This window comes from Lissotriton helveticus, chromosome 8 (genome assembly GCF_964261635.1).
Source record: "Lissotriton helveticus chromosome 8, aLisHel1.1, whole genome shotgun sequence".
Lineage (NCBI taxonomy): Eukaryota > Metazoa > Chordata > Amphibia > Caudata > Salamandridae > Lissotriton > Lissotriton helveticus.
In genome coordinates, this window is record NC_136069.1 from 350,035,617 (window position 1) to 350,060,362 (window position 24,746).

General features: G+C 43.5%; 1 protein-coding gene across 1 annotated transcript in view; it reads right to left on the reverse strand.

Annotated features, from left to right (window-relative positions):
• UBL3 (ubiquitin like 3) overlaps window positions 1–24,746 on the reverse strand; it is a 310,133-nt gene that overhangs the window by 28,674 nt on the left and 256,713 nt on the right. The window contains exon 3 of the mRNA XM_078657134.1: window positions 8,882–8,968. Coding sequence (XP_078513260.1) covers window positions 8,882–8,968 — 87 coding nt within the window. The remainder of the gene's footprint in view (window positions 1–8,881; window positions 8,969–24,746) is intronic.

Consider the following 24,746-nt stretch of genomic DNA (forward strand, 5'->3'; position numbering starts at 1 on the left):
CAGACTCGAGACGAGGACCCTCAATTTCCAGGTGTCTCATTCTCTGCTACTCTCTCCTAACTTTGCCACAAGTAGAAAACAAGTTTGGCTCTTTAAGTCTGCAACCCACCACCAAACACATACGAATGGGGAATGCAGCGCTCTTAGACCCCTGCACATGCAGGACGCATCTCCAGTGAATACGATTGTCGCCCTGACCACTTTAAGATCCAGCACGCCGTCCTTAGCTTCCTGCAACAGGGTGACTAACTTGGTAGTGAGCAAACCCAGGTTCTTCTCGTGGCGACCGGAGGCGCAGCTCTGGCACTCCGTGGCAACGGCCATCCACTGTGCTCGCCCTCACGAGCCCTCCTGCGTCGCAGCCTTCTCTTCAGTCTGGATCGTACATGGCCGCCCCGTGCAGAGCAGTAGAGAAAGCACGCGAGCCCTGGCAGAGCTTCCACGGAGGAAGTAACTTCGCAGCTGCTCACGGTTGCCAGAGTAACAGGATTGTTGGCCCTTGTACGGGATGAAAGCTGCAGTGCTATTTACACCTGACTCGTGTGCCGAAACTATTCCTAGTTTTAAACTTAGAACAAAGAAGAATGGCAGCATCTGTTGAGGGGAGGACTCTAGCCCTACGCTCCGGGTCCGTTAGGAGGCTCCGGGCGGGGACTCCGATGAGGCAGCAGTGAACTACAGGCACGGGGTCAGTACCTCTTCTGTTCTAGTACATCGACGGCACGCCGTGGCAGCCAGCGTCCAAGACCAGCGTCCCTCGGGTCACAGTGAGTCCAGGCTCAGCCTCTGGAGGAGGCTCAGTCCCGTGTTTGCCGGCAGCAGCTCAAACGAGGAGCCTACTCTCCAGCTGCGCCTCCATTCAGCCAGGCCTCGGGACAGATGGGGGAACAGACCAATGACCGTCCAAGGATGGGGCAGATGGGGAAGACGCGCAGGAAATAAAATAAATTATTCTTCAAAGCCCCGTCCCTTTCAGACTGGGTGCCCCGACTTCCTGCTGGGGTAAATCGTTCCTTATCTTTATGGGGCCATCTGGACCCATAAAGAAGATCAGAAACCTTTTACCACAAACGTAAGGCAAGGAACCCAGTCTGAAAAGGACAGGGCTAAGCGAGAAAGGAGAACGTCACTAGGACCTCTTCTCCAATGGCTGGCCACCGTTTAGGAGGCCAGCCAATGGAGAAGAGGGGCGGGGCTTAACCCTCGCTAGTGAAGTACTCCTAAAAACATAAAATCTCGTGAGCTCGACTGCGCATGTGCGCAGTACGCCAGGCGAGACCTAAAAACTACGTACATTCTGACTGAATTTACTGCATGTCTTGACAGTAGGCACTAGTAAGTGCATGCAGTACTCTGCTGATCTTTCCGTTTATCAGTCTGCCTTCAATCTCCTCCGTAGCTTGTGCTCACGCATGCAGACTACGTGCACCAGAATTTTGGTCTTATTGAAAAAGTTGAGGAAAAAACATTTGCCCAAATTATATAATGCAAAAATATAGGAAACTCGTTCGGGCAGTCCCTTCCTTCAGTAACTTGGCATACTCCCCTTAATTCAAACAGTTTGTTTCGGGTAACTAGTAAAATGAACACCTCAGCAACAAGCATTTGCAATGCAATAGGTCTCGCATTAAAGCGAGTTTAAGCTATTGGCATTGTAAATGACAATACCTTTTATTTATGTTTTAGAAACGAAAATAAAAATAAAAGGCATTTGTTATTTGCAATGTAAAAAATGCATGGCTAAACTTATAAGGTCCCAAATGCGAGACCTATTGGCTATGCGCTGTGAGACAGATGATAGAGTGAAAGGTCAGTCTCAATCCAACAAGGCCAGTGTTAGCATATGTCCACCGAGGATATTTTTTGATAAGGAAAAGGTGAGCACAGAGATGTCTTCCAAAGGGGAAAGTCTGGTGGTATAAAGGAGTATGTCAGCTATGCTTTTTAGCATCATCAGCAAAGACTTTTAAGTAGTTTCTGTGTATGTAGTATTTGTGTTTTTTCTCTTGTTCTTTAGAAGGAACTGATGCATGGTATGTCACTCCTTGGGTTACACGCACTGCTTCAAATAGGCAGGCATCCATCTTGTCCGGAAGGGTTAAACTGTTGGGATAATGCAAGAGCAGTGCAGTAGGATCGTATTGGCTTTGGCAAAATAATGTCAATTAAGGCACAACTAAAAGGTAGCAGCACAGGTCACTACACTGCGCCTGTTGCCTACAGATATGTTCTTTTACTGTGGAGAGGCGGTATCACAGTCAGATGCCGATATTCCTTGCAGCGATAATTAAGTGTAGGGTCCACTATTGTGTAAGGATTGTTTATTGACTACATATTAATATATGCGTCCCTTTTAAAAACATACAATCTTTTACAGTACGGAAACATTAATAGTGTAAACCTATGTCTTATGTTGTCTGTGCTACACCTTCAGGTTTTGTAACTATGCTTTGCCTCCTAATCCCTGGTGGTCGTCACCAGCAAACAACCTTTGTTTCCTTTTAGTTGTCTTATGTTTTAGTACTCAGCGCCACACCTTCTACGTGTGAATGTTCTTATACACTATGACGATCTGTCTAAACCTCTATGTTCGATTGCAAAATTGCAAGTTCTAAAACTGTATATTATTTTGCACTACGCTAAGCCTACTAAACTATCTGTTCTGACGTAATAAATTACAACTTCTAAACTATATGTTCTGGTACAAGGTGCTGTTCAGTCTAAAACCTATGTTGGTCACAGTATGCTGTGATGTTTACATCTATATTTATGGTATGGCATGATATGGAATGGCATGACCCTGTTAGCCTTTAGTGTCTGCCATTGCCCCATTCATCTTCAGATTCGGAATTTGCTGTTATGTTGAACGATTCCTACTAAAGAGTGCTAGGAAAATGTGAGGGCTTTTACTTTGCGAAATTTTACAAACAATAAGGAAATGTGTTTGAAATTGAAAGAAAACAAGGCTAATTTAGTCTCAAACTTAAACGTGAAGTTCGGAAAAAGTAGTTTGTTGTATAATTTCACTCTCACAAACTCATATGGCAAGTTATTCCTAATATAGCAAGTGGAAAAAAAATACCAAAAAAGCGATGTCTGGCGCCACTAAACTTTTATTGATAGCATAATGTTAGGGCATGCAGTATATAGGAAATGATGAACTACAAACTCCGTTATGAAACGTTTAGATTACACCAACCAAACAGTCATGGCAACTACATGTAAACAATACATAACAATATTCCATAGTTACTGGTTTTGAGTTTATATTGTGCTTTCCATCTACACAGATCACACCACAAACTGAATAGCACAAGACGCACAAAGGACGTTTGTCGGCGCTTAGTGATATTATAAGGACAGCAGAACTGAGGGGTTCACAGGAGAAACATGACAAGATAAGTCTTAGCAGGATGAAATGTGGGTTCGCCATGCTCAGATTCAAATCTGTGGTTACACTGGGATATCGTGCAGCAGCGTAGGGGGACCCACTGATTAGCATACATGTTGGAGTTTGTACAGTAGTATTTCTGTAGTGCTCTTTTACATAAACTTATATAAGTCTTTGTGAGTTGGCTCCAAAACATCTAAAATTGGAATAACAGTCAGGGAATGTTCATATTCAGTTAGTACAAATAGAAAGGACTCTGCCTTCTTTGCACTTTCACTAATAGGGAGTTGGAAGCTTTGGTTCTGATTCACAAAGGCATGCAAATGTACCTAAAAGGGGATGTTTTTGTGGCTCACCTTCACATTATGTGCCAATCGAAATGAAAAAGAGTGCAAGTAAATGGAAAAAGACGCAGTCATCTTCCGTAGAAAACAAGCATTGCCTTTGTTGATCTAGTTACGTAACTTTGGGACTTCATTCCACGTTTATCGAGTGCCCCGGCCTGTAGCAACTTAAGTAAAACAAATGCGCCGTAGAAACAACAGCGCGTTTGAGTGGGTGTGAAAACTGTGAAAAGAGCGCGTTAGGAAAGGAAGCCCAGCGTTTAAAAGTATAAATGAAAGACAGACGCAATGCTACAAGCAGGAAACAAGTGTCTCGCCAGCCCAGGAAAGACTCCGTGCAAACCCTTCCCCAATTCAGCAACGTGGCCTAAGGTGACACGAGTGTTGTGAATCCGTGAAGGAGCTCTTCTTACCTTGCACGCGCCGAGAGGACTGGCCCTCCAGAGTTCTCCCTGTCTGCCAGGACACTGTGCAGATGAACCTCGTTGCCTCAGTTTACACAAGTCTGACAGATCCTAATTTGAAACAAGGCGCACAATGCCCTGTGACCGCAGCTCTGTAGTAATGCTGACCAGCATTTTACAGCCATCGCGCGAGATGTTTTATGTGCGCGGAGGGAAGCCGGATGGGGGTGGGAGAGCCTGAGGCGTGAATGCGAGGGGAGGCAGGCGGATTAGGGAGATGCGCGTGCTTGTGTCGTCACGTGACCCACTTTTGTGGCCACGTGACCTCACATGCACTGTGAAGAAACCGCAGTGGTTTCACTAGACGATCGAGCACTTGAATTCTCGATCCCTCAATGCGCTTGCGCGCATTGTAGGTCACGAGACCTAAAAAGCAGAGGAGTGTCAGCCCCCATTCACAGTGTAACAAGCATGAACTAAAACGGTAATGTAGAGATCTCATTACCACTTTATTTTTCAATTCAGTCGAGCCGAGTGGCAGCCCTGGGTGGGGCCACAGCTGCTGAGTGGTGGCAGGGAGCAGTCTTGCTAGCCGCCCCAGTTTAAACTGTGCATGTCACTTTTTCCGCTGTGTTGCGATAGCCAGCCAGATGTGCATTTTAAACCTCTCCACCCAACTGTCTTAGACAGCTGGGTGCAGAGCAGGGACAGGTCCCCAGTGCCTTGATGGAGCATCAAGGCAGCCCGCTCCAACCTATCTGACGCCGCTCTCATACTGTAACGAGCATGAAAGGTCAGTGGAAAACCACACTATTCATTATTTATTTCCTTGTATGCGCTGAAGCGAGCTTTGTGAGGGTGCCTGGCTCCAGTTTCTTCTGATGCCATCGTAAAAGTAGGCTAGCCCGTTTTATATATTTTTATGTGTTTGATTTCTCTAGATTTTATTGGCCATAGCTTTATGTTACCACTACTGCATGGGTGCAGGGAGCCTACTTCCTGTGTAGGGGGTTGCTGTACTTGTTTTTCAATTACTCTCAACTGTTTTGCGGTGAGCGCTGTGGTAGCGCTGGGTTTTAGACACACCCCTGGCACGCCCCTTTAAGAAGGCATAGACTGTGCCGGTGCTACTGGTCCTGTGCCTGGACCGGGCCCAGGGTCCGCCCCTGGTCGGTTGATCATCGAGGACCGGGAGCAGACAATTTATTCGAGGGAGGCTCTGCTGGCGCTAAATCCGCTAGATAAGAATCCCAATTGCCCCAAATCTTGCCCTGCTGTTTCTGATGTCTTAGGCGATACTTGTTGTGTTTGTAAGATCAAATGTATTCATGTAGATTCTCAAGGGGTTTTGTAGACTTCTGTTTTTTTTGGACAAGGTCTAACGGACTCTCTCCTCAATACTGGTCCTAAGATCAAATGAGCTTTGATAAATGCTGGGTCTATAGTCAAACATCCTCTGGAAGTTGCGGAGTTAATTTAAACACATCAGTTAGATATTATCTTTGTGACAGGAACCTGGGCGGACCTGGCTTCGGGTCCGGAGATTATTGCAGTAGTCTCACCTGGTTACACTATCATAGGCAGGACAGAGAGGATAAAAAAAGGAGGGGGGCTGGGAGTTATTTATCGTGACGCCTTTTCTGCTGTGTTTACATCCACTCCAATTTTGAGCTTACTAAAACTCAGTCGCTCAATGGACTCCTGCTGTACAGACCACCAGGTTCAAGAGCCCATATTCTTGATGCTATTGGCCTTCCTCTGGAATGTTCCCTCATTACTTCAGATTTTACACTGTTGGGCGATTTCAACGTTCACTTAGAGAATCGCAATGACCCAGGCACAGATACACTTCTTGATATAATGTCTGGATTTGGTTTAGAACAACATGTGGTGTAGCCAATCCATCATGCAGGACATTACCTAGATGGTATTTTTTTCAACTGAATATCCATTTCTAATCCAGCAATACTTCCAGTAATATGGTTAGATCATAGTGTGGTTAGCTGGGAAACCGAGCTGCCCCTGAGAAGGTCTCAGGGATACCAGCCTCTTGCCGGGCTTGGCACCAGTTAAATGTGCAGGAACTCAATTCGGTTTTGGTCAACTCCCAGCCGATCGAGATGGATGAGGTCGATAACATGTTATTTAAATAGACTGACTGCAGCTGCAGACAAGCTGGCTCTTGTCAAACAGAAAATATCAAGAAGAAGCAAACCTTTTGGTTTGGTTTGGAGAAAAGATTCTGGTAGCCAATAAAGATTGCAGCAAACAAGAGCATGCTTAGAGGAAAAATTACTATAATTCTGAAAAAGAAAAATATAAAACTTTTCTGGCAGAATACAAAAAACTAATTCTCATGGAAACATCTGAATATTACATTAGTTCTATGGAAGCAACTAGCTGTACCACAAAAGCTCCTTTTAAGCCGTCACAAAACTCTCCTCTCCTGCTGTTAAGATCATGGAAGGTCATAATCAGGATTTCGGTAATTCCATGTTTTTTCTTAACAGAGTAGAGACTATTTTAAATACATTTTCTACTAATACATTCATGCCTTGTGTTAGGACTTTTGCTCTCCTTAGGGACAATAATAAGGCTTTTCTCTCGGAGTTTAATTCTCTCTCAGAGAATCAAGTTATACAGCTTGTTATTACCACCAGTTCAGGCTCCCCTATTTATACGTGCCCTCCCAAATTTTTGCAATTTACTTCTGACTTGGCGGCCTCTCAACGTATGTCTATTTTCAATGCTGTGTTCAGGACTGGCGTTTTTTCGAAAGTTTGGAAATCAGCATCAATTCTTCTGTTGCTTAAAAAATACAACTTCCCGCTAAGCTGATTAAGAAAAAAATGAAATTCCCATCTATCATCTCTGCTGGATGACTCCCAATGTGGGTTCTGCAAAGGGCACTCTACTGAATCGGCCCTTACTGTGGCCAGAGACGATCATGGCCATAGTTGACAATGGGGGCAATGCTGACCTTATCTTACTCGACTTAACTGCAGATTTTGACACGGTCAACTATGATCTTCTGATTGACCGGCTGAAAGGCTTGGATATTTATGGTGTGGCTTTAGCCTTATCCAGATCCTTTCTGACTAAGAGAGTCGAAATGGTGTCCCTGGGGGAATATACCTCTAAATATTTTTCTTTACTGTGTGGGGCTCCCCAGAGCTATTGGTAAGTCCAACCCTCTTCAACATTTATGTAACACCGCTAGTGGCTCTCGTAATATCCTTTGGGTTGTCGCTAGTATCATGCGCTGATGACACCCAAATTGTGGTGGTCAGATCCGAAGGAGATGTTCTGTAACTGTATGAGGGAGGTTGGCTTGTGGATGGACGATAATTATCTCAAGCTGAATTCCTCAAAAACAGAGGTTATTCTACTTGGAAACAACACTTTCTGCTGGAACCCCTTATGGTGGCGAGACAAATTAGGTTTACTTCCAGTGCCAGTAAAAAATGTGAATAATCTGGGAATTCTGATCGACGATAAGCTAACTTATAAGCATCATATAAATAAGGTAATTTATACTTCCTTCTTCTTGCTCCGGATGATTTGGAAAATAGCTCAGTTTCTTCCTCATAATTTGTTGAAAACAAGTGTTTTGGCCCTTGTAATGTCCAGGATGGACTATTGCAATGGACTAAATGTAAATGTACTCTAAAGCTCCCCTGAAAAAACTTCAGATTCTTCAAAGCTCAGCAGTCAAGATGTTAATGAAAATCCAGAAATTCCATTCTGCCTACCAAGGCTTGGTCGATCTAGATAGGCTCCCTATTCACACGAAGATAATATTCAAGGTTCTCTGTATCACCTACAAAGCACTTCAGGGATAAGATCCAGTTTTTCAAAGAGAAACACTTAGAAGGTTGGTCCCTGAAAGGACTCTTCATTTCAGTACAGCTAAAAATGTGGTGGTGCAATCAGACAAACTTTCCTCTTGGGGAGGAAGGAGTTCTATGGTTTGCACAGCTCTTAACTGGAACTTGCTTCCCTTAGACATAAAAATCGGCTTCCTTGTGTCTGAGCTTTTGCAAGTCTATAAAAACCTGGCTTTTTATTTAAAAATACATGTAGTCTTTCTGTTAACTTGTTACTTAGTGCCAAGGCGCATTAGGGTATTTGTTTGGGCTTTATAAAACTTAAAAAAAAATCAACCACATAAAAAAAAAAAAGTACTTTTTTAAAATTCATATTATTTTATGGTTTCCTTTTTGGCCCACTGAGAGGCACTATGAGAAACTGGCATTGCCTTCAGCTTTAACTCCAGAGCTCCGGCACAAACAAAAATCTGTTAACAGGTCATGTTTGAGGGGTTTTGCATTGAGCCTAAAGCCGTGTGATTTATTGCAGTGCCTGTCACGAAGCTCTCGACGGAGTCTACGCCCCTCCAATGTTGAGGGTCACAGGCTGCCACTGTGCATGATTAAATGCTGTCCAGTAAGAGTACGCCTACAGAAGTTTATCCACCCCTCAACCTACAGCAATCGCCTCAAAACATAGAAAGGAACCTTTCGAAGTAGATTTCTGAATATTTTTTAGCAGGCCATTTATTGTGAAACAGTCCTCAAAAGACTGAATAAACCCTGTTTCCAGAAAAGGTTAGTATGCCAATCAACCGTAAAAAAAGAAACCTTCAGCAAGCTAAAAATACACGTATAAAAACATACATCTCTTTCATAGATTCTTAACTGCAGATGAATAATACCCCAATTCTGAGCATGTGATTTCCTTACCTCCTAATGTTACGTTGCCATGTAGAAACCGTCCCTGATATATAAGCCGTAGAATGTTTGGACTGCTGACTTGCTCCTCTTCCCAGTCTGAAAAATATGGGGAAAAAACGTAATCAGGTGTTATTCTAGAAGAGTTGCAGAACAATAAAAATGCTGGTTATTGAGAAGAAAATGTATTAGATAGATGGGCGTGTACTTGGACTCCAAAAACCATAACTATCAACGGTGCCCTATAACTCAGTGTTTCATTTAACTTAGAAATTCCTGCTTTTTTCATTTTTTTCACTCAATGTGAGGGGCCCCCCAACTTGTGACCTCCAAACTGCATGTTAGCATGTTAAGCGCACCCTAGGTGGTACACCTTCGGTTCACCTTAGCAGAGGGCGGAGTAAACAAATCCCAGACTCTCTTCAATACTGTAAAAGAGTTGGCTGGTGAGAATGCTAGAGCGGAGCCTACCCCTCTTAATACCCAGCAGTGCCAGGACTTGGCTTCTTTTTTCACCGATAAGATTGACAACATTGTCTCTAATATCAAAAGGGACAGCACGATCATACACAAACAACATAACACCTCCCAAGGCCCCAGAGGAAATTGTCATCTTGAAGCATGGCCTCCCATTAATCTGGATACACTGAAGGAATTATTAAAATCGATCAAATCAGGTTCCCCACGTGACCCTATTCCTATCAGTATCATGAGTAAACTAGAGGACTCTGCCATGATTTCCATAGCTGAGATACTGAACGCCTCCATTGAGCAGGCCACAGTTCCTGCTCTATGGAAACATGCTATGGTCAGTCCTCTACTTAAAAAGCCGGCTGCAGACCCTATGATATTGGCCAATTATCGTCCAATATCATTACTGCCTGCCTTTTCAAAAATTTTAGAGAGGCACATCCATAAGGCACTTTCAACTTATGTGGAAAATAATGAGCTTCTTCATTCGTCCCAATCTGGATTTAGGGATGGTTATTCCACCGAGACGGCCCTGCTTGGGGTCACAGAAAAGATCAGGGAGCTCATGGATGATGGCCAAACGGTAGCATTGGTCCTGTTGGATCTAAGTGCAGCCTTCGACACCATTTCTCACTCCATACTGCTTGACAGGCTGGGGGAGAATGGTGTCGAAGGCAAAGCACTAGAGTGGATTAGTTCATACTTATCCCTCCGCACCTTTCAGATCTCCTCTTCGGAGGCATGCTCTGAGGTATTCCACTCTCCTCATGGTGTGCCACAGGGATCGATCCTGAGCCCTTTGTTTTTTAATTTGCACCTACGACCATTGGCCAATGTTGCAGAAAATTTTGGTCTTATTTTAATGACTTATGCAGATGATTCTCAAATTCTGTTTTCACTTTCCAAATCTGACTCGTCTGCTCCATCTGCATTAAAAATAGGCCTGCAGGAAATATTTAGTTGGATGTCAGCTAATCAACTTAAATTAAATGGGGAGAAAACAGAGGTCCTCCTCTTAGGCAATAGTAAAGATCTCTGGAGTGATCCCCATTGGCCATCGTCATTAGGTAATCTTCCACCCCCAGCCTCTCAGGTTAGAAACCTTGGGGTCATCATAGATGACAATCTATCTATGACTCAGCAAGCCAATAAAGTGGCAGGCATTTGTTTTACCATTCTTAAATGGCTTCGCAAAATTGTCTGGATGCTACCACCTACTACCCAGAAGACCGTGGTCAATGCCTTAGTGACATCTCGGCTTGATTACGGTAACATCTTGTACCTGGGCTCAAACAAAGCAGTAATAAGACGTCTGCAACTGGTGCAAAACGCTGCTGCCAGACTGCTTTGCAGAATCCCTAGATCCGCTAGGATCACCAAACATCTTAGGGACCTCCATTGGCTCAGGGTTGAAAACCGGATTCGTTTCAAAACCCTGACCTACCTATTTAAAATCAAAGCTGGCACTGCCCCCAAATACCTTCAAGACCTTGCTAAACCCTACCTCCCAAATCGCAGTCTTCGTTCATGCAATGCTGCGAACTTTGCGGTACCGAGGTTCAAACGGGCTAGAATAGGCGGGAGATCTTTTTCCTATTTGGGCCCAACCTTGTGGAACACATTACCCATTCATATACGCAAGGAGGAAAGCTATATGAATTTCAGAAAAAGTGTAAAAACCTGGCTGTTCGACAAATAAGTGCATTTAGTATTCTCTATCCAGATGTGTGTTGTGTTTTGCTGATCCGGCGCCGGGAAACCCTTTGTGGGTAGCTGTGCGCCTTACAAGTGTTATAAAATAAATAAAATAAAATATTGAAGGGTAACCCATCTCTGTCCATTTACCAATGTCTTGTTTGTTGGCAGCACTTGAATAGTTCTTGAAAGTTACTGCCTGGGGTGTGTAAATTGAGACCTGTGACCTCTGGCAAATGTTCATTTGAGTAACTGTCTGACCATGTGACTGAATACTCTGGCGTCATAGCTAACCAGTTGCAACTGGAGCGTCTACTAAATTAGGCGAGCAACTCTATGTTCTGTGTGCCTTATAAGTACATGGCTGTTGCCTAATAAGATATCTAGATTCCTTATGTGCATTTGGGGGTCACACCATACTAAGTAAAGTACAACATTACTTTGTTCCCGAAATATTTATATAAATAGCGTAACATATATTTAGAATATAACTGCTGTATACAGTGAGTATATAATGTGTTGGTACCATATCAACTGCTAAAATGCACTTTCCGGTTATTCAATAATTTTAATTTGGGATGATGGTGTTTCTTTACACACTCCTTCCTAAACGAAGCACACACAACGGTTATAGAATTGGGAATGCTTCACAAGTGCATCAGTTTAACTACACACACTTTGTAAGGGATAAATGGTGCCTTATATGTACCCTACCATTTTTTGGCTTCCTCTGCTATTTTATATTTGCTCAGATTGGTAGAGAATGACCAATGACAGTGTGTCCCATGGAGAGTCTGAACTTATAAGCCCATCCTAGAACCTGCTATGACTGTCTGGTAGTTAAGAAAACCTCACAGCGGTGCTTAGGACTGTCGAGTGGATTGGCGTACCACATTCATCCAGATGTGCTGGTAAACCACAAGATAAGTCTATAAACACCATTAAGCTTAATTTGTGACTTGGTATCAACATATCAACTGATCCCATGGAATTGCGAGGCTTGGTGTCTGTGACAGTTCCGGAAGGACAGCTTCAATCTGTACGTATCAGTATTTACATTGGTAAAGTTGGAAACTTAAGGCGATAATCAGAACTCTAGGGGTAAGCATGGATCGGAGACTACGGAGTATCCACTTAAGTTTAAGTCAATCCTGTCATTCTTGTATTGCTGGGTAATAATAATTACGCATTGGACCAGGGAACACAGAGGGCATCAAACACAATATCGCCGAGGCATGGGAAGGAAAGCTGCAATTTTTAAACAAGGATTGACAAAGACAATAGATCTGGTATTCATTGTGAGCCTTTTGGCATTGCCCATGCTTATTTCGTTATGGTTTTTATGGGACTTAATTACCAAGGCACTGACAGGCCCTTGCCAATGTAAAAAACACAATAACTAAGAGCAAAAATATTTGTTTTGAGCTCACATTTTGCTGTTGTAGTCCTTGGTACTTCAGGTAACTACTTTGTGTGGATGCGCTCTTTGTGAAAGAGCAGAATGCCATCAGTCACATTGAAGTTAGGCCAATGGCTGAGATGGGTTAGCCCACTGCCCCATTCTGTAGGATTTAGCACGCAGACGAAAAATGTGAATGACACAATAACAATGGATGAAGAGGGCTGGTGAAAGCCCCTCTAAGTAAGTAAATTCTATATATAATTCCAGTAAAATCAAAAGGTCATGGTTGACGCCAGAGCTTTTACTAGAAAACAAGTGACTGGAAACACAAGAAAAACATCACTGCTCTGTTATTAACTCCTTCGCTGCGGCGGCAATTCCGCCGCAGCGCAGGGGGGGAGAAGGGGGGGCGAGCGGCGCTCGCATGCTCGTGACGGAGCCGCTCCGTCTCGAGCCGCGGTTGCGCTGTGCTCATGACGGAGCGGTTCCGTCATGGCCCCGCCCGCTCAATGAAACGTCCAGCGCAGGCGCGGAATTCGCGCCGCGCAGGCGCGCCGAGCGGGCCATGACGGAACCGCTCCGTCATGAGCACATCTCAACCGAGGCTCATGACGGAGCGGCTCCGTTATGAGCATGGAAGGAGTTAAGACGAACCTATGATACACAGCTAAGTAGGGTCTGTCTGCCTACATCTCAAACACAACACCAGCTGTCATGCAGATGTGTGTAACATTTCTAAAAACAAAGCACAAACAATAAACATTATATACAGCAGAATAAAAATGTAAACTCAACATATCATTGAAAGAAATTGCAATCCTATTTTAAACGAGACAGAAATACCTGAAAAAGTCAAACTGGCAGAGTATTTCAGACACTACACACCAGAAAAGGCACGAGAGGGTTTACAGGTTTCAGAATGGAGAAAGCCCGGGGCAAAAAGATCCTGTGCTCCATCAGTCTCCCTGGCTCTTTAAGTAAACCTCAAAGGTGTAGAATGATGCATATCTGTGTGGGTGAAGCAGGTGCTTTGAAATTGAGAGCAGCTGGCACTGGCAGCCAAGGTAGATGAAAAACCACTAGAATGTGATATGATCATAATTCCTGGCCTCAAAAGACTAGGTAAGCGGCAGAATGCATCACTCACCAGCAACGAACATGGCAGTAGAATGCAGCACTGCCCCAAAGATAAGCAAGGCATCAGAGCACACCATCATCGCAAATCCCAACACAGCATAGCCTAGAACCACAGTAGAATGCAGCAATGCCCAATGACTCGCATGGTAGAAGAGTACAGCACCACGCAGAGACCATCACAGCAGCAGAATGCAACACTGCCCAGACACTGACTAGCAAAGCACCAGATCATCACAATGTCCATTGTATTGCATATACAACCATAATTAGACCTTGAAAACAATGTAGATACGTTTACAATTTTACGCAGCTTGGCCCCCACAGCAGAGCTTTGTACAGCATAAAAGCATACAAGGCAGTCTGCATCCACAGACATGCATACTCAATCGTTCTCTTACACATATGCATCTAAGGACCGCAGCTGGGTGGAAATAAACAGATTTCACTGAGAATCGTGATCTAACTTTTCTCCAGGGTTGTAGCTTGAAGACTAGTATCTTCAAACAAAGACACAAGTCTTTGTATAATCTAGTGAGGGAACAGTAGCATCTCTAGACTTTCGGGGTACCCTCAATACATAATAAGCTAATGCTCTAACAAGAATTCAATACAAGACGTGGAATACCTCCAGTGGTCTTGAAGATGTTGATGTCAAGGGTGAAAAACACAAATCGAACAAGGTAAGGAAGGCACATCCATCAACACGGTGCCTTAAAGTTTGTTCTTACAGCATGTGAGAGAAATGACTAGTCAAAAGCCACAATTCACATAAACGGAGCCCTCGCTAACCTACTTTTCATACTTCATCTCTTCCCTTTGAGTTAATCTAGAGTGGGGAACCCGAGTGTGTCCGAACAGTTCAGCAGTAGTTAGAAGACCCCCCTCCTTCCAGTTACCCCCCAAAAGTTTACTTATAGACCGGGGTAGGGAGACTGGCCAGAGCAGCAAGGGCCCTTTCATCCTAGGAGTTTCCACCCCTCTTTCATGCCTCATTCACACACAGGCAAATGTGAATCCCTAATTGGCACCTAGAGATGCTACGGGCATACACTATTAGTTTCTTCAAAATGCCTTATAAAGATGATCACTGCTGAGAATAAGATCTAAGACGACTGGAAGGTTTTCATAGAAATACTAAATAGTCCTGTTAAGATGACCGAAAACTTGGGGGTGGCTCTCTTAGAGCTTCATGGAAAATCGTCGTTTTTTGACCTGCCCTACCGTAGGTCAGAAGTAGACCTGAGACACATTTAAATTATGCTGGCGGAATTCGCATACTTTTAGGAATTTCGCTTTAAGCTCATTACATAAAAGTCCTGAAATCACGAAATTACCTCACTTCTTGTAGTTATGTGCTGTGAAAGCACAGGAACAGCAGAAATTGAGCGGCTTTTGTTCGCGGTGACACGGGATGCTTTTTGCACAAAAGTATAACACAAAATGACAGATTCGCATTTTGCTTGATTACACATTATTTTGTCATGATTTTACGCACTTGTAGACAAAAGCAGAGTCTTCAGACTTCAAAGAAAAGCACGCCACTGTAGAGTAGACATCTTAGGTGAAGCTTCTCTCAACTGCTGCACTACAGGTCAATGTGCCAATCTAAAGGATATTTGCATTGCCTGATGCAAAGTCCACAAGGAGTGAGACAATCCAGCAGCTCCCACATACATTACTCTAGAGGGAAATGCCATATGTGAGGACAATTAAATAACTACAACACTATGAAAAAGCACGTTGAGAGTTTAAAGCTACAGGGTCACACAGTTATTGTGCTAGTCTTGCTCTTTTGTGGATATATTTAGCCTAGATGCTGTTTTCAAAGTCTATTTCAGTTTTACCTCTGCCTTTTGCTCAATGTATTATGGAACAACCAATTAAATGCTCATAAAACGGTTGGTAAACTTATTCCCTAACCCTGGTATTGTTTCCTGACACAAACCACTAAAGAGGGGGACGGGGAGCCGAAAGAGGTCATGTACCCTTGCTTCCAAGAACAAGCATGTAGCACATAAGAGAGTAGCTGTCCCTAAAGAAGTAACAAAATACAGGAAGGAAATTACAACTTGATACTGGGGCGGGGGGAAGCTTCCTTATTAGGAAGGGATGCCCTCTCACACATGCAAAGGTATCCTGCTTCATCATTGGGTGTTATGCTCCTTGTGGGGTCAGCGCTGCAATACCACATGGTCCCAGAGAAAGGGTCTTTCAGGAGTAGAGAGGTTAACATTTAATACGGTTTATTTACAATCATGTTTTAAAGAACAGTCCAACTGTGACTTAAGAGCTCAAAATGCCTTTGCTGTTCTGTAAACCAACTTCCAAATCAGTGGCGGGCTCCTTCGCTATGGCGGAGGAGCATCGGCCCACTGTTTAGGTCTCGCCTGTCGATGCGCATGCGCATCGAGCTTGCGAGACTATGGGGGCTTAACCACTCTTTACCTAACTTGCAAGGAATCGTGGCGATTCCTTGCAGTGCCCGTGACTTTTAAGCTAAATGCGCATGCGCTTAAAAGCGCGTGCACATGCCCCCAGCCGCCTGCCTGCCCCTGCTGCTTTCACACCCTCTCGCCGTCTGTTCCCCCTGCTGCGTCATCAAAGGCTTTCACGGCCGGCCGGCCGTGCTTTCAGTTTCACTGCCGGCCGGCCGTGTAAAGTGCACTTCAAAGGCCGCTCTCCCCGCTCCGCCCCCTCCCCTGCCCGCCGTGTCGCATTTCTCCTCCTCCCTCCCCTTCTCTGCCTTCCCTCCGTCTTGTATTTTCCCTCTGCTCTTTCCTTTATTCTTTTTCTCTTTCCTTTCAGATTCCGTTTCTTTCCTTCCCTAGTTTGTTTCTTTTTTCCTGTTCCATTTTAAACCTATTTAACAATTCTTCCCTTACTCATCGTTTGTTCGATCCGTGTGACTTTGCCGACTTACACCTCCCCTCCCTACTTTCTGCCCTGGCCCCTCCCCCTCTCCTTGAGGTGAGCTCGGCATCACCCTCGCTCATAGCCTCGAATCCATCGCCCTGCTTCCAGTATGCACACCCCGAGCACGTCCTTCGAAACACATTTCCATTCTGTCCATTCCTATGCATCATTCATTTATCACGCAGACACCTCTCTGATCCGTTTCAAAGCCAAACTGCAACTTTCTTGCATTTCAGTTCTAAATGATTTTGTAACGCAGGGCTGCATACCTAAACTGAATCTGTAGTTCTACAGAATTATGTCGTGCACACTAATTATCTTATTTAGATGAACATTTCTTTTAATACATTCTTTTAACTGCCAAATGTCATGGGGATTTCACAGAAGAATACAACACAGTATGTTTTGCAGCATGTCCAAGTGCAAAGCAAAGATGCACTGTCGTCATGCCCCCCTAATCCGAAATTGCATTAATAACTTACTTTAGCACATTAAAAAAAAAAAGGCACCACCACCGCATCCACCACCACATCCACCACACCCACATCCACCACCACCACATCCACCACCACCACATCCACCACCACATCCAACACATCCACCACCACCACCGCATGCACCACCACCACCGCATCCACCACCACCACATCCACCCCCACCACCACATCCACCACCACCACCGCATCCACCACCACCACATCCACCACCACCCCCACATCCACCACCGCATCCACCACCACATCCACCACACCCACCATCACTTCCACCACCACATCCACCACCACTTTCACCACATCCACCACCACCACCACATCCACCACCACCACCACCACATCCACCCCCACATCCACCACCATCACCACCACATCCACCATCACCACCACCACAATATCCCCTAGATCCACCACCACCACATCTATATGTGTGTGTGTGTGTGTGTGTGTGTGTGTGTAGGTGCAAATGCAATGTTCTTGAATTTGTCACAATAAAATACACTGAACATAATCTTCACAAAAGTTATTTACAAACGTTTAAGCTATTGCCATTATAAATTACAATACATTTTATTTCAGTATTTATTATTTACAAAATTAAAAGCCATTGTTATTTGTAATATCAATACATCTAAGTCACGTAAATACAACACACATTGCATTACAAATGATATAGGTGTCACATTTGCGAAAGTTAAAACTATTGACATTGTAACTGACAAAGCTATTAATTTTGCTATTTTCAAAACCAACGCCACTCAACCACGCAACGCCACTCACCCACGCAACGCTACTCACCCACGCAACGCCACTCACACACGCAACGCCACTCATCCACGCAACGCCACTCATCCACGCAACGCCACTCACACACGCAACGCCACTCATCCACGCAACGCCACTCATCCACGCAACGCCACTCATCCACGCAACGCCACTCATCCACGCAACGCCACTCATCCACGCAACGCCACTCATCCATTTGCAAAACGAAAAATGTAAAACTCTTCTATTGCGAGACCTATTGCATTTTCAATGCTTGTTTTAACACCTTGGGTGCCTCCCAGATTTTTCCCCTGTGCTGAACCTTATTGATTCCCATTGCTGTCATGAGCACCCTAGAGGTATACCTCATGACGAGCTGAGCTCGTCATGAGCATGGAAGGGGTTAAGCAGTGCAAGGTAAAGGAAACATAAAATGATCACTCTGAGTTATCATTTTATATTTCTGTGCTGCTTTGTGGGCGGGCTGGGTTGCTCTGCTCTTTGGGCTGGGCAGGGGAGGAGTGGTTTGCCCATTCCTGTTTGGCCGGCCCTCTGGGGCCGCCCAAAACAGTCATGCACACTTTCCCTGTTCTCCACAAGGGCTGTATTACAGCCTGCCTGGAGAACATGCCCAGGCCCCCCACCCCCTGGCTGAGCTTCGAACCAGGGCACTCAGACCAATCACAATGCTGCATTGCAACGTTTTGATTGGTCAGGGGAGCCTGGCTGTGCTTCCAGTTCCTCGAGTCAAGATGAGGAGAGCAGGAGCAGAGACGCGGGACCCAGTGGCAAGATAAGTGTTTATTATTTTTTTTACATTGGACACAACCACCTCTCCCCTACAACCGCTATGCCACCCGCGAGCTATGCCAGCCGCCACTGTTCCAAATACATGTTGCACAAAACTTTTATTTGGCAACATGCAACTTAAATGGGAACTCTAGCCCATCATCTCCCTGCTCTGTTTTGTTTCACATAGGGACCAAAGCTAGCACACTGGCTTACCCATGACCCTTAGGAAGCTTCATGAGATTTACACTACGTCAGTGTTGGTGGTGAGACGGTACATGCGCTGCATGAGATCTCGGTGGCCTCCTGGAAAAAGAATCCTGTTTTTTTGTTCGACTGAAGCTTAAAACAGGGAGGCTGTGTCCAGCACGGTGATGGCAGGAAGTGAAGTATCAGCAGGGACTGCTGGGACATTTTGATTACTAAATGAGCGGGAACAAATTTAAAGCAACCGCTCTGCAGTCCCAGCTGCAAGGGTTCGAATAATTTAGAAAAAACCAGAAGGAAGACCTGGTTGGCTTGACTTGATCGGGCTGGAGGATGTGGTTTTTAGTAATCTTAAAGCAGCTCCTATTCTTCCCTCCACTCCAGCCATAAGCACTTCGGAACATGTTAATGAGGATATTGCTGTCACAGTCCCTGGGAAACTGCCCTGATTTTGGAAATCCCTGCAACGCCATAAGCAAATAATAGATTCAGGTCCTTACTCACCCTGTGTATCCTTTACCATACATTCTTTCTGCAGTTCAGTGTAAAAGGAATCTTTTAGATTCACCTAAACCCCAAGCAAGACTGGGCCCAATGTCATGCATCTTTTATTTGAAAGCAATCAGAAAAGCCTTTTATTTGACACTCATCACTAGAGCTGTAAATACCTCAGGTATTGAATAATGACTACATTAGGAACACTGTCTGTACTTGTGGATAGCAGCAAAGTTAACTTGTCAACCACAGCATACGCAACAAGCATTGGTAATGCCATTATGTCTACCCTTGGCAAGCCAATTATTTTACAGTTTTGCAAACGTGTGCAATAGACGTTAAAAGTAGTTTTGACTTAAAATGCCGCTGCCTAAATGTGATGCATGTGATGTTAAAAAAAGAAAAAAATATGATCCGTTGCAAACAATAAGTACATAAAATGGAGAATGACGACAGAGATTGGCCCACACCCCCAGCCTAAAGCTGCTGAGCCATTTACTTACGAATTGAAACATTTATAGCCTACATATAAATAAACAGAGCAGCAACTACACGTTTCTAACCTACTGCTGCACAGGTGAACTAAAATCACGAAGTCTGACATTGAACAATACCTGATTTACACGATCGTGCCTCGTTTAAAACCAAATCGGATATAATCATGTGTTCCTTTGTAGCTTCCGAATTTTGTAAAACAACGCACAGCATCACCTATGCAAATGAGTATCACGTAACATTCTGGAGGTTGGGTGAAACATGGCTGATCATGACATTCTTCACAATAAGGAGAGAGATGTGCAAATACAGCTCGTTATTCCAATCATGCCAAAAGTAAACACTAGAAGAAAGAGTAAAGTCCTGCCCTAAAGTAACTATAACTCGTGCCCTCGCCATGCACTGCTTGTATCGTCACATTTGACATCACTTATGACATGTTCAATGACTACACTGCACTGATTACTGAAGAATAATGGCACACTGCCTCCTATATTTAATCCAATTAATGGGTTGGAAACAGTTTATAGAATGGGTTAGATGCTCCGATGGTCGCGCCCTCCGTCCTGGGGGCGTTCAATTTACTGAAAATTATGATGTACTACCAAAATGAATCAGTAATATCCCATTGGGCACTCTTCTGGTTCCTATAAAGGACTCCTCCAGCCTTTGTTCTTTGTTCAGTTATGTTTATTTGCATGTAGCATTTATAGATAATTTTCTTGACTTTTGGATGCTTTTTTCAGAAATTTACGTAATTTCTTATGCATTACAATCATTTTCAAAAGAGCTCAGGTTGCTCCTATGCATTTCGGGCAATCTGCCCTTCGTCTGGGAGCATATCTATAACATGGAAAACAGCACAAATCTTAGCACTAGTACTGTTAATCCTGATAACCTGCAAATCAACAACATTGCCTCCCCTAACGAGTGATAAGTGTTTGCATGCAAGTGTCAATAGGCATTGGTGAGCTGTGATGTGTTTAGTTAACGTGTGCTTGAGTAAAAGAGCGAGTCGAGATACTCACGCCGAGCGCGTTACTAAAATTCCTGTTGGAGTTTAAAAAATCAAAAGGATAATGTGTGAAACGTCAGCTGTGTAACCTATTCAGTTTGAGCCAAACGGTGATGATAGTATAACTCAGAAAACTTACTTAGAAAGTCGAAATGACTGCGTCTTCCACGTTGTTGCGATGCCGGCTACGACCGGCTTATCCGTGTTGATATAGGGCTTTTATTCGTATTGGATGTAGGACGTCACGTGACACGGCGTACCGCAATCGCGAGAAAACAGACGAGTTTGAGAGTGCTCGGACCGACCGGTTCATATCCAAATGATTGTATGGACATGGAAATAATAATAAAAATATGTGTGTATGAGGCTAGAGGGGTGGGCATAAGAATAAACAAGAAAATCTTAAAAAACGGGCGTATGCCTATTATTGCAGTGTGAGCTCGAACCCGTACGGAGAATGGTGGTGTGAAAAGTGTTAATTGGTATCGTCAGTATAAAGGTGGATGAGATGGTCTATATTGAGATAATGAGTGTGATGTTGACCTCCTACCCACTGCACCGTTATCACAGAACATGTAGCCACACTGGCTGCCCATAATTAAATTACAGGTAGCATGCCAGTTCTATTCAATCATTCAACCCATGCGGTTTGCATGAGTTTAATTTAAAGACCCAAAAATGTTCACGATGTAGTAGATGCTTGTTATCTCTGCCTTCCATTTTTTCCTCGACTTCAAGGACCATGAACTTCAATAGGGAAATGTTGTGATCTTCATGAAGTGCGATGCTACGGTGGATTTTACATCACAAGTCCTAATATTTGACTTGTGTTCGTTGATGCGCACTTTTATTTTGCGTTCAGTTTTTCACACGTATACTTTCCCACATGGACACTTTAATAAATATATGACATTAGATGTGTCACAGGTAGCTGATACCGACAATTTGATGTTGTGGCCCTTCATTGGATGGGCTATGGTGTTTCCTTTTATAATATTATTGCAATTATTGCAAAGTTTTCCAACCAGAGTGGTAACTACAAAAGGCTCATAACTAAACATTGGTCATTATTACGCTTAGAACCGGATTTTAATGCATTATTCACCGACTTACCGGTGTTTGCCTACACAAGAGGAAAAAATTTAGGAGAAATCCTTAAAACTGACAGAATTCAGACCATCCAGACAAAAGGAACCAGACCATGCAATAATTGCAATAATATTATGAAAGGAAACACCATAGCCCATCCAATGAAGGGCCACAACATCAAATTGTCGGTATCAGCTACCTGTGACACATCTAATGTCATATTTATTAAAGTGTCCATGTGGGAAAGTATACGTGGGAAAAATCTGAATGCAAAATAAAAGTGCCCATCAACGAACACAAGTCAAATATTAGGACTTGTAATGTAAAATCCACCGTAGCATCGCACTTCATGGAAGAACATCACAACATTTCCCAATTGAAGTTCATGGTTCTTGAAGTCGTGGAAAAAATGGAAGGCAGAGATTATAACAAGCATCTACTACATCGTGAACATTTTTGGATCTTTAAATTAAACTCATGCAAACTGCATGGGTTGAATGACCGAATAGAACTGGCATGCTACCTGTAATTGAATTATCGAAAGCCAGTGTGGCTACATGTTCTGTGATAACGGTGCAGTGGGTAGGAGGTCAACATCACACTCATTACCTCAATATAGACCATCTCATCCACGTTCATACTGATGATACCATTTAACACTTTTCACATCACCATTCTCCGCACGGGTTCGAGCTCACACTGCAAAAATAAGCAAACCCCCGTTTTTTAAGCTTTTCTTGTTTATTCTTATGCCCACCCCTCTAGCCTCATACACACGTAGTTTTATTATTATTTCCATGTCCATACAATCATTTGGATATGAACCGGTCAGTCCGAGCACTCTCAAACTCGTCCGTTTTCTCGCTTGAGTCTTTCTTCTATCCGCATGATTGCGGAACGCCGTGTCACGTGACGTCCTACATCCAGTATGAATCCAAGTCCTATATCAACACGGATAAACCGGTCGTTGCTGGCATCGCAACAGCGTGGAAGACGCCGTCATTCTGACTTTATAAGTACGTTTTCTGAGTTATACCATCATCACCGTTTGGCTCAAACCGAATAGGTTACACAGTTGACGTTTCACGCATTATCCTTTTGATTTTTCAGACTCCGACAGGAATTTTAGTAACGCGCTCGGCGTGAGTATCTCGACTCGCTCTTTTACTCAAGCACACTTTAACTAAACACATCACGGGTCACTAATGCCTATTGACACTTGCATGCAAACACTTATCACTCGTTAGGGGTGGCAATGTTGTTGATTTACATGTTATCAGGATTAACAGTACTAGTGCTAAAATTTGTGCTATGTTTTTCCATGTTATAGATATGCTCCCAGACCAAGGGCAGATTGCCCGAAATGCATAGGAGCAACCTGATCTCTTTTGAAAATGATTGTAATGCATAAGAAATGACGTAAATTTCTGAAAAAAGCATCCAAAAGTCAAGAAAATTATCTATAAATGCTACATGCAAATAAACATAACTGAACAAAGATCAAAGGCAGGAGGAGTCCTTTATAGGAACCAGAAGAGTGCCCATGGGATATTACTAATTCATTTTGGTAGTACATCATAATTTTCAGTACACTGCACTGATAACATCCTTAATCACACCTGCATGAGATATATATAAATAATTTGATGGCATAGTCCGCAACCGGGTGAACACTGGAAAATCTGAAAACTAGTATGGTCGACTGAGATGTTATGTTGTTTTTCCTCTCTCCATTACATGTATAAATTGTACTTTCAAACTCATTTAAAAAATAAGATTTTTAAGCTTAATTTTTATGATTTCAGATCGCATCTTGTACATTTGTTACACGTGATTGTTTCAGTAATGCATAAAATGCATTTTGTATATTTGTTTTATGCAGGGTGGTTTATAACTATTTTAACTTGTATTCAGTTATATAAAGTCATAACCAAAACTACAACTCTTTTGCTTTGTGCTAGAAAACACCCTTTTCCTTTTCAGACATCTGCCATTGTTCTTTTCTGTAGTAAGTTTAGTCTGCTCATCTTACTAGGCATACGTTTGTACTTTAAGGTTCACTTTATTTTTTTTATTTCTGTTGAAAAGAAATCATAAAAAAGAAATAAAAACTAATACATCTGCTGAAGGATAGAGCTGAAAGGCAAATGCTACTTACCAGTATGCATCTGTTCTTGGCATGTAGGGCTGCTGACATTCATATTGTAGCATGGATCGCCGCCTAGTGTTGGGTCCGGATGTTTGCACCTTGTTGTCTTGGAAGAGTCTTCTAAGTATCACAAGATAGGTGACTCCTCCCCTGGACTACAGTGCGCATGGGCATCTTTTCCATCTTCAGATTGTTTTTCGACATTGTGGCAAAGATGGAGTATAGGAAAGTAAGAGATGACCATGTAAATGTATGTAAGGAAGATAACTATGCAGCTGTGACAGGCACCGGGGAGGAGGGTGGGTATATGAATGTCAGCAGCCCTACATGCCAAGAACAGATGCATACTGGTAAGTAGCATTTGCAGTTCGAGGCATGTGGGCTGCTGAATTTATATTGTAGCATAGACTGTATAGCAGTTTCTCCTCTAGCGGTGGTATCAGCTGCAGTGGTTTGAAAAAGAGATTTAAGGACAACCTGGTCCACAGCAGCTTGTTGCTTAGCTTGCACGTCAACGCAGTAGTGTTTGGTGAAAGTGTGTATTGTAGACCATGTAGCTGCCCTACATATGTCTTCTAAGGGAATATTTCCTAGGAAAGCCATGGATGCCCCCATTTTACGCGTTGAGTGTGCTTTTGGGGGAACTGTTAAAGTGCACATTGCCTTTTGATAGCATATTTGAATGCATTTAACTATCCACCTGGCTATTCCTGCTTTGGAAATGGGTTTACCGTTATGTTGTGGTGAAAAAGCGACAAATA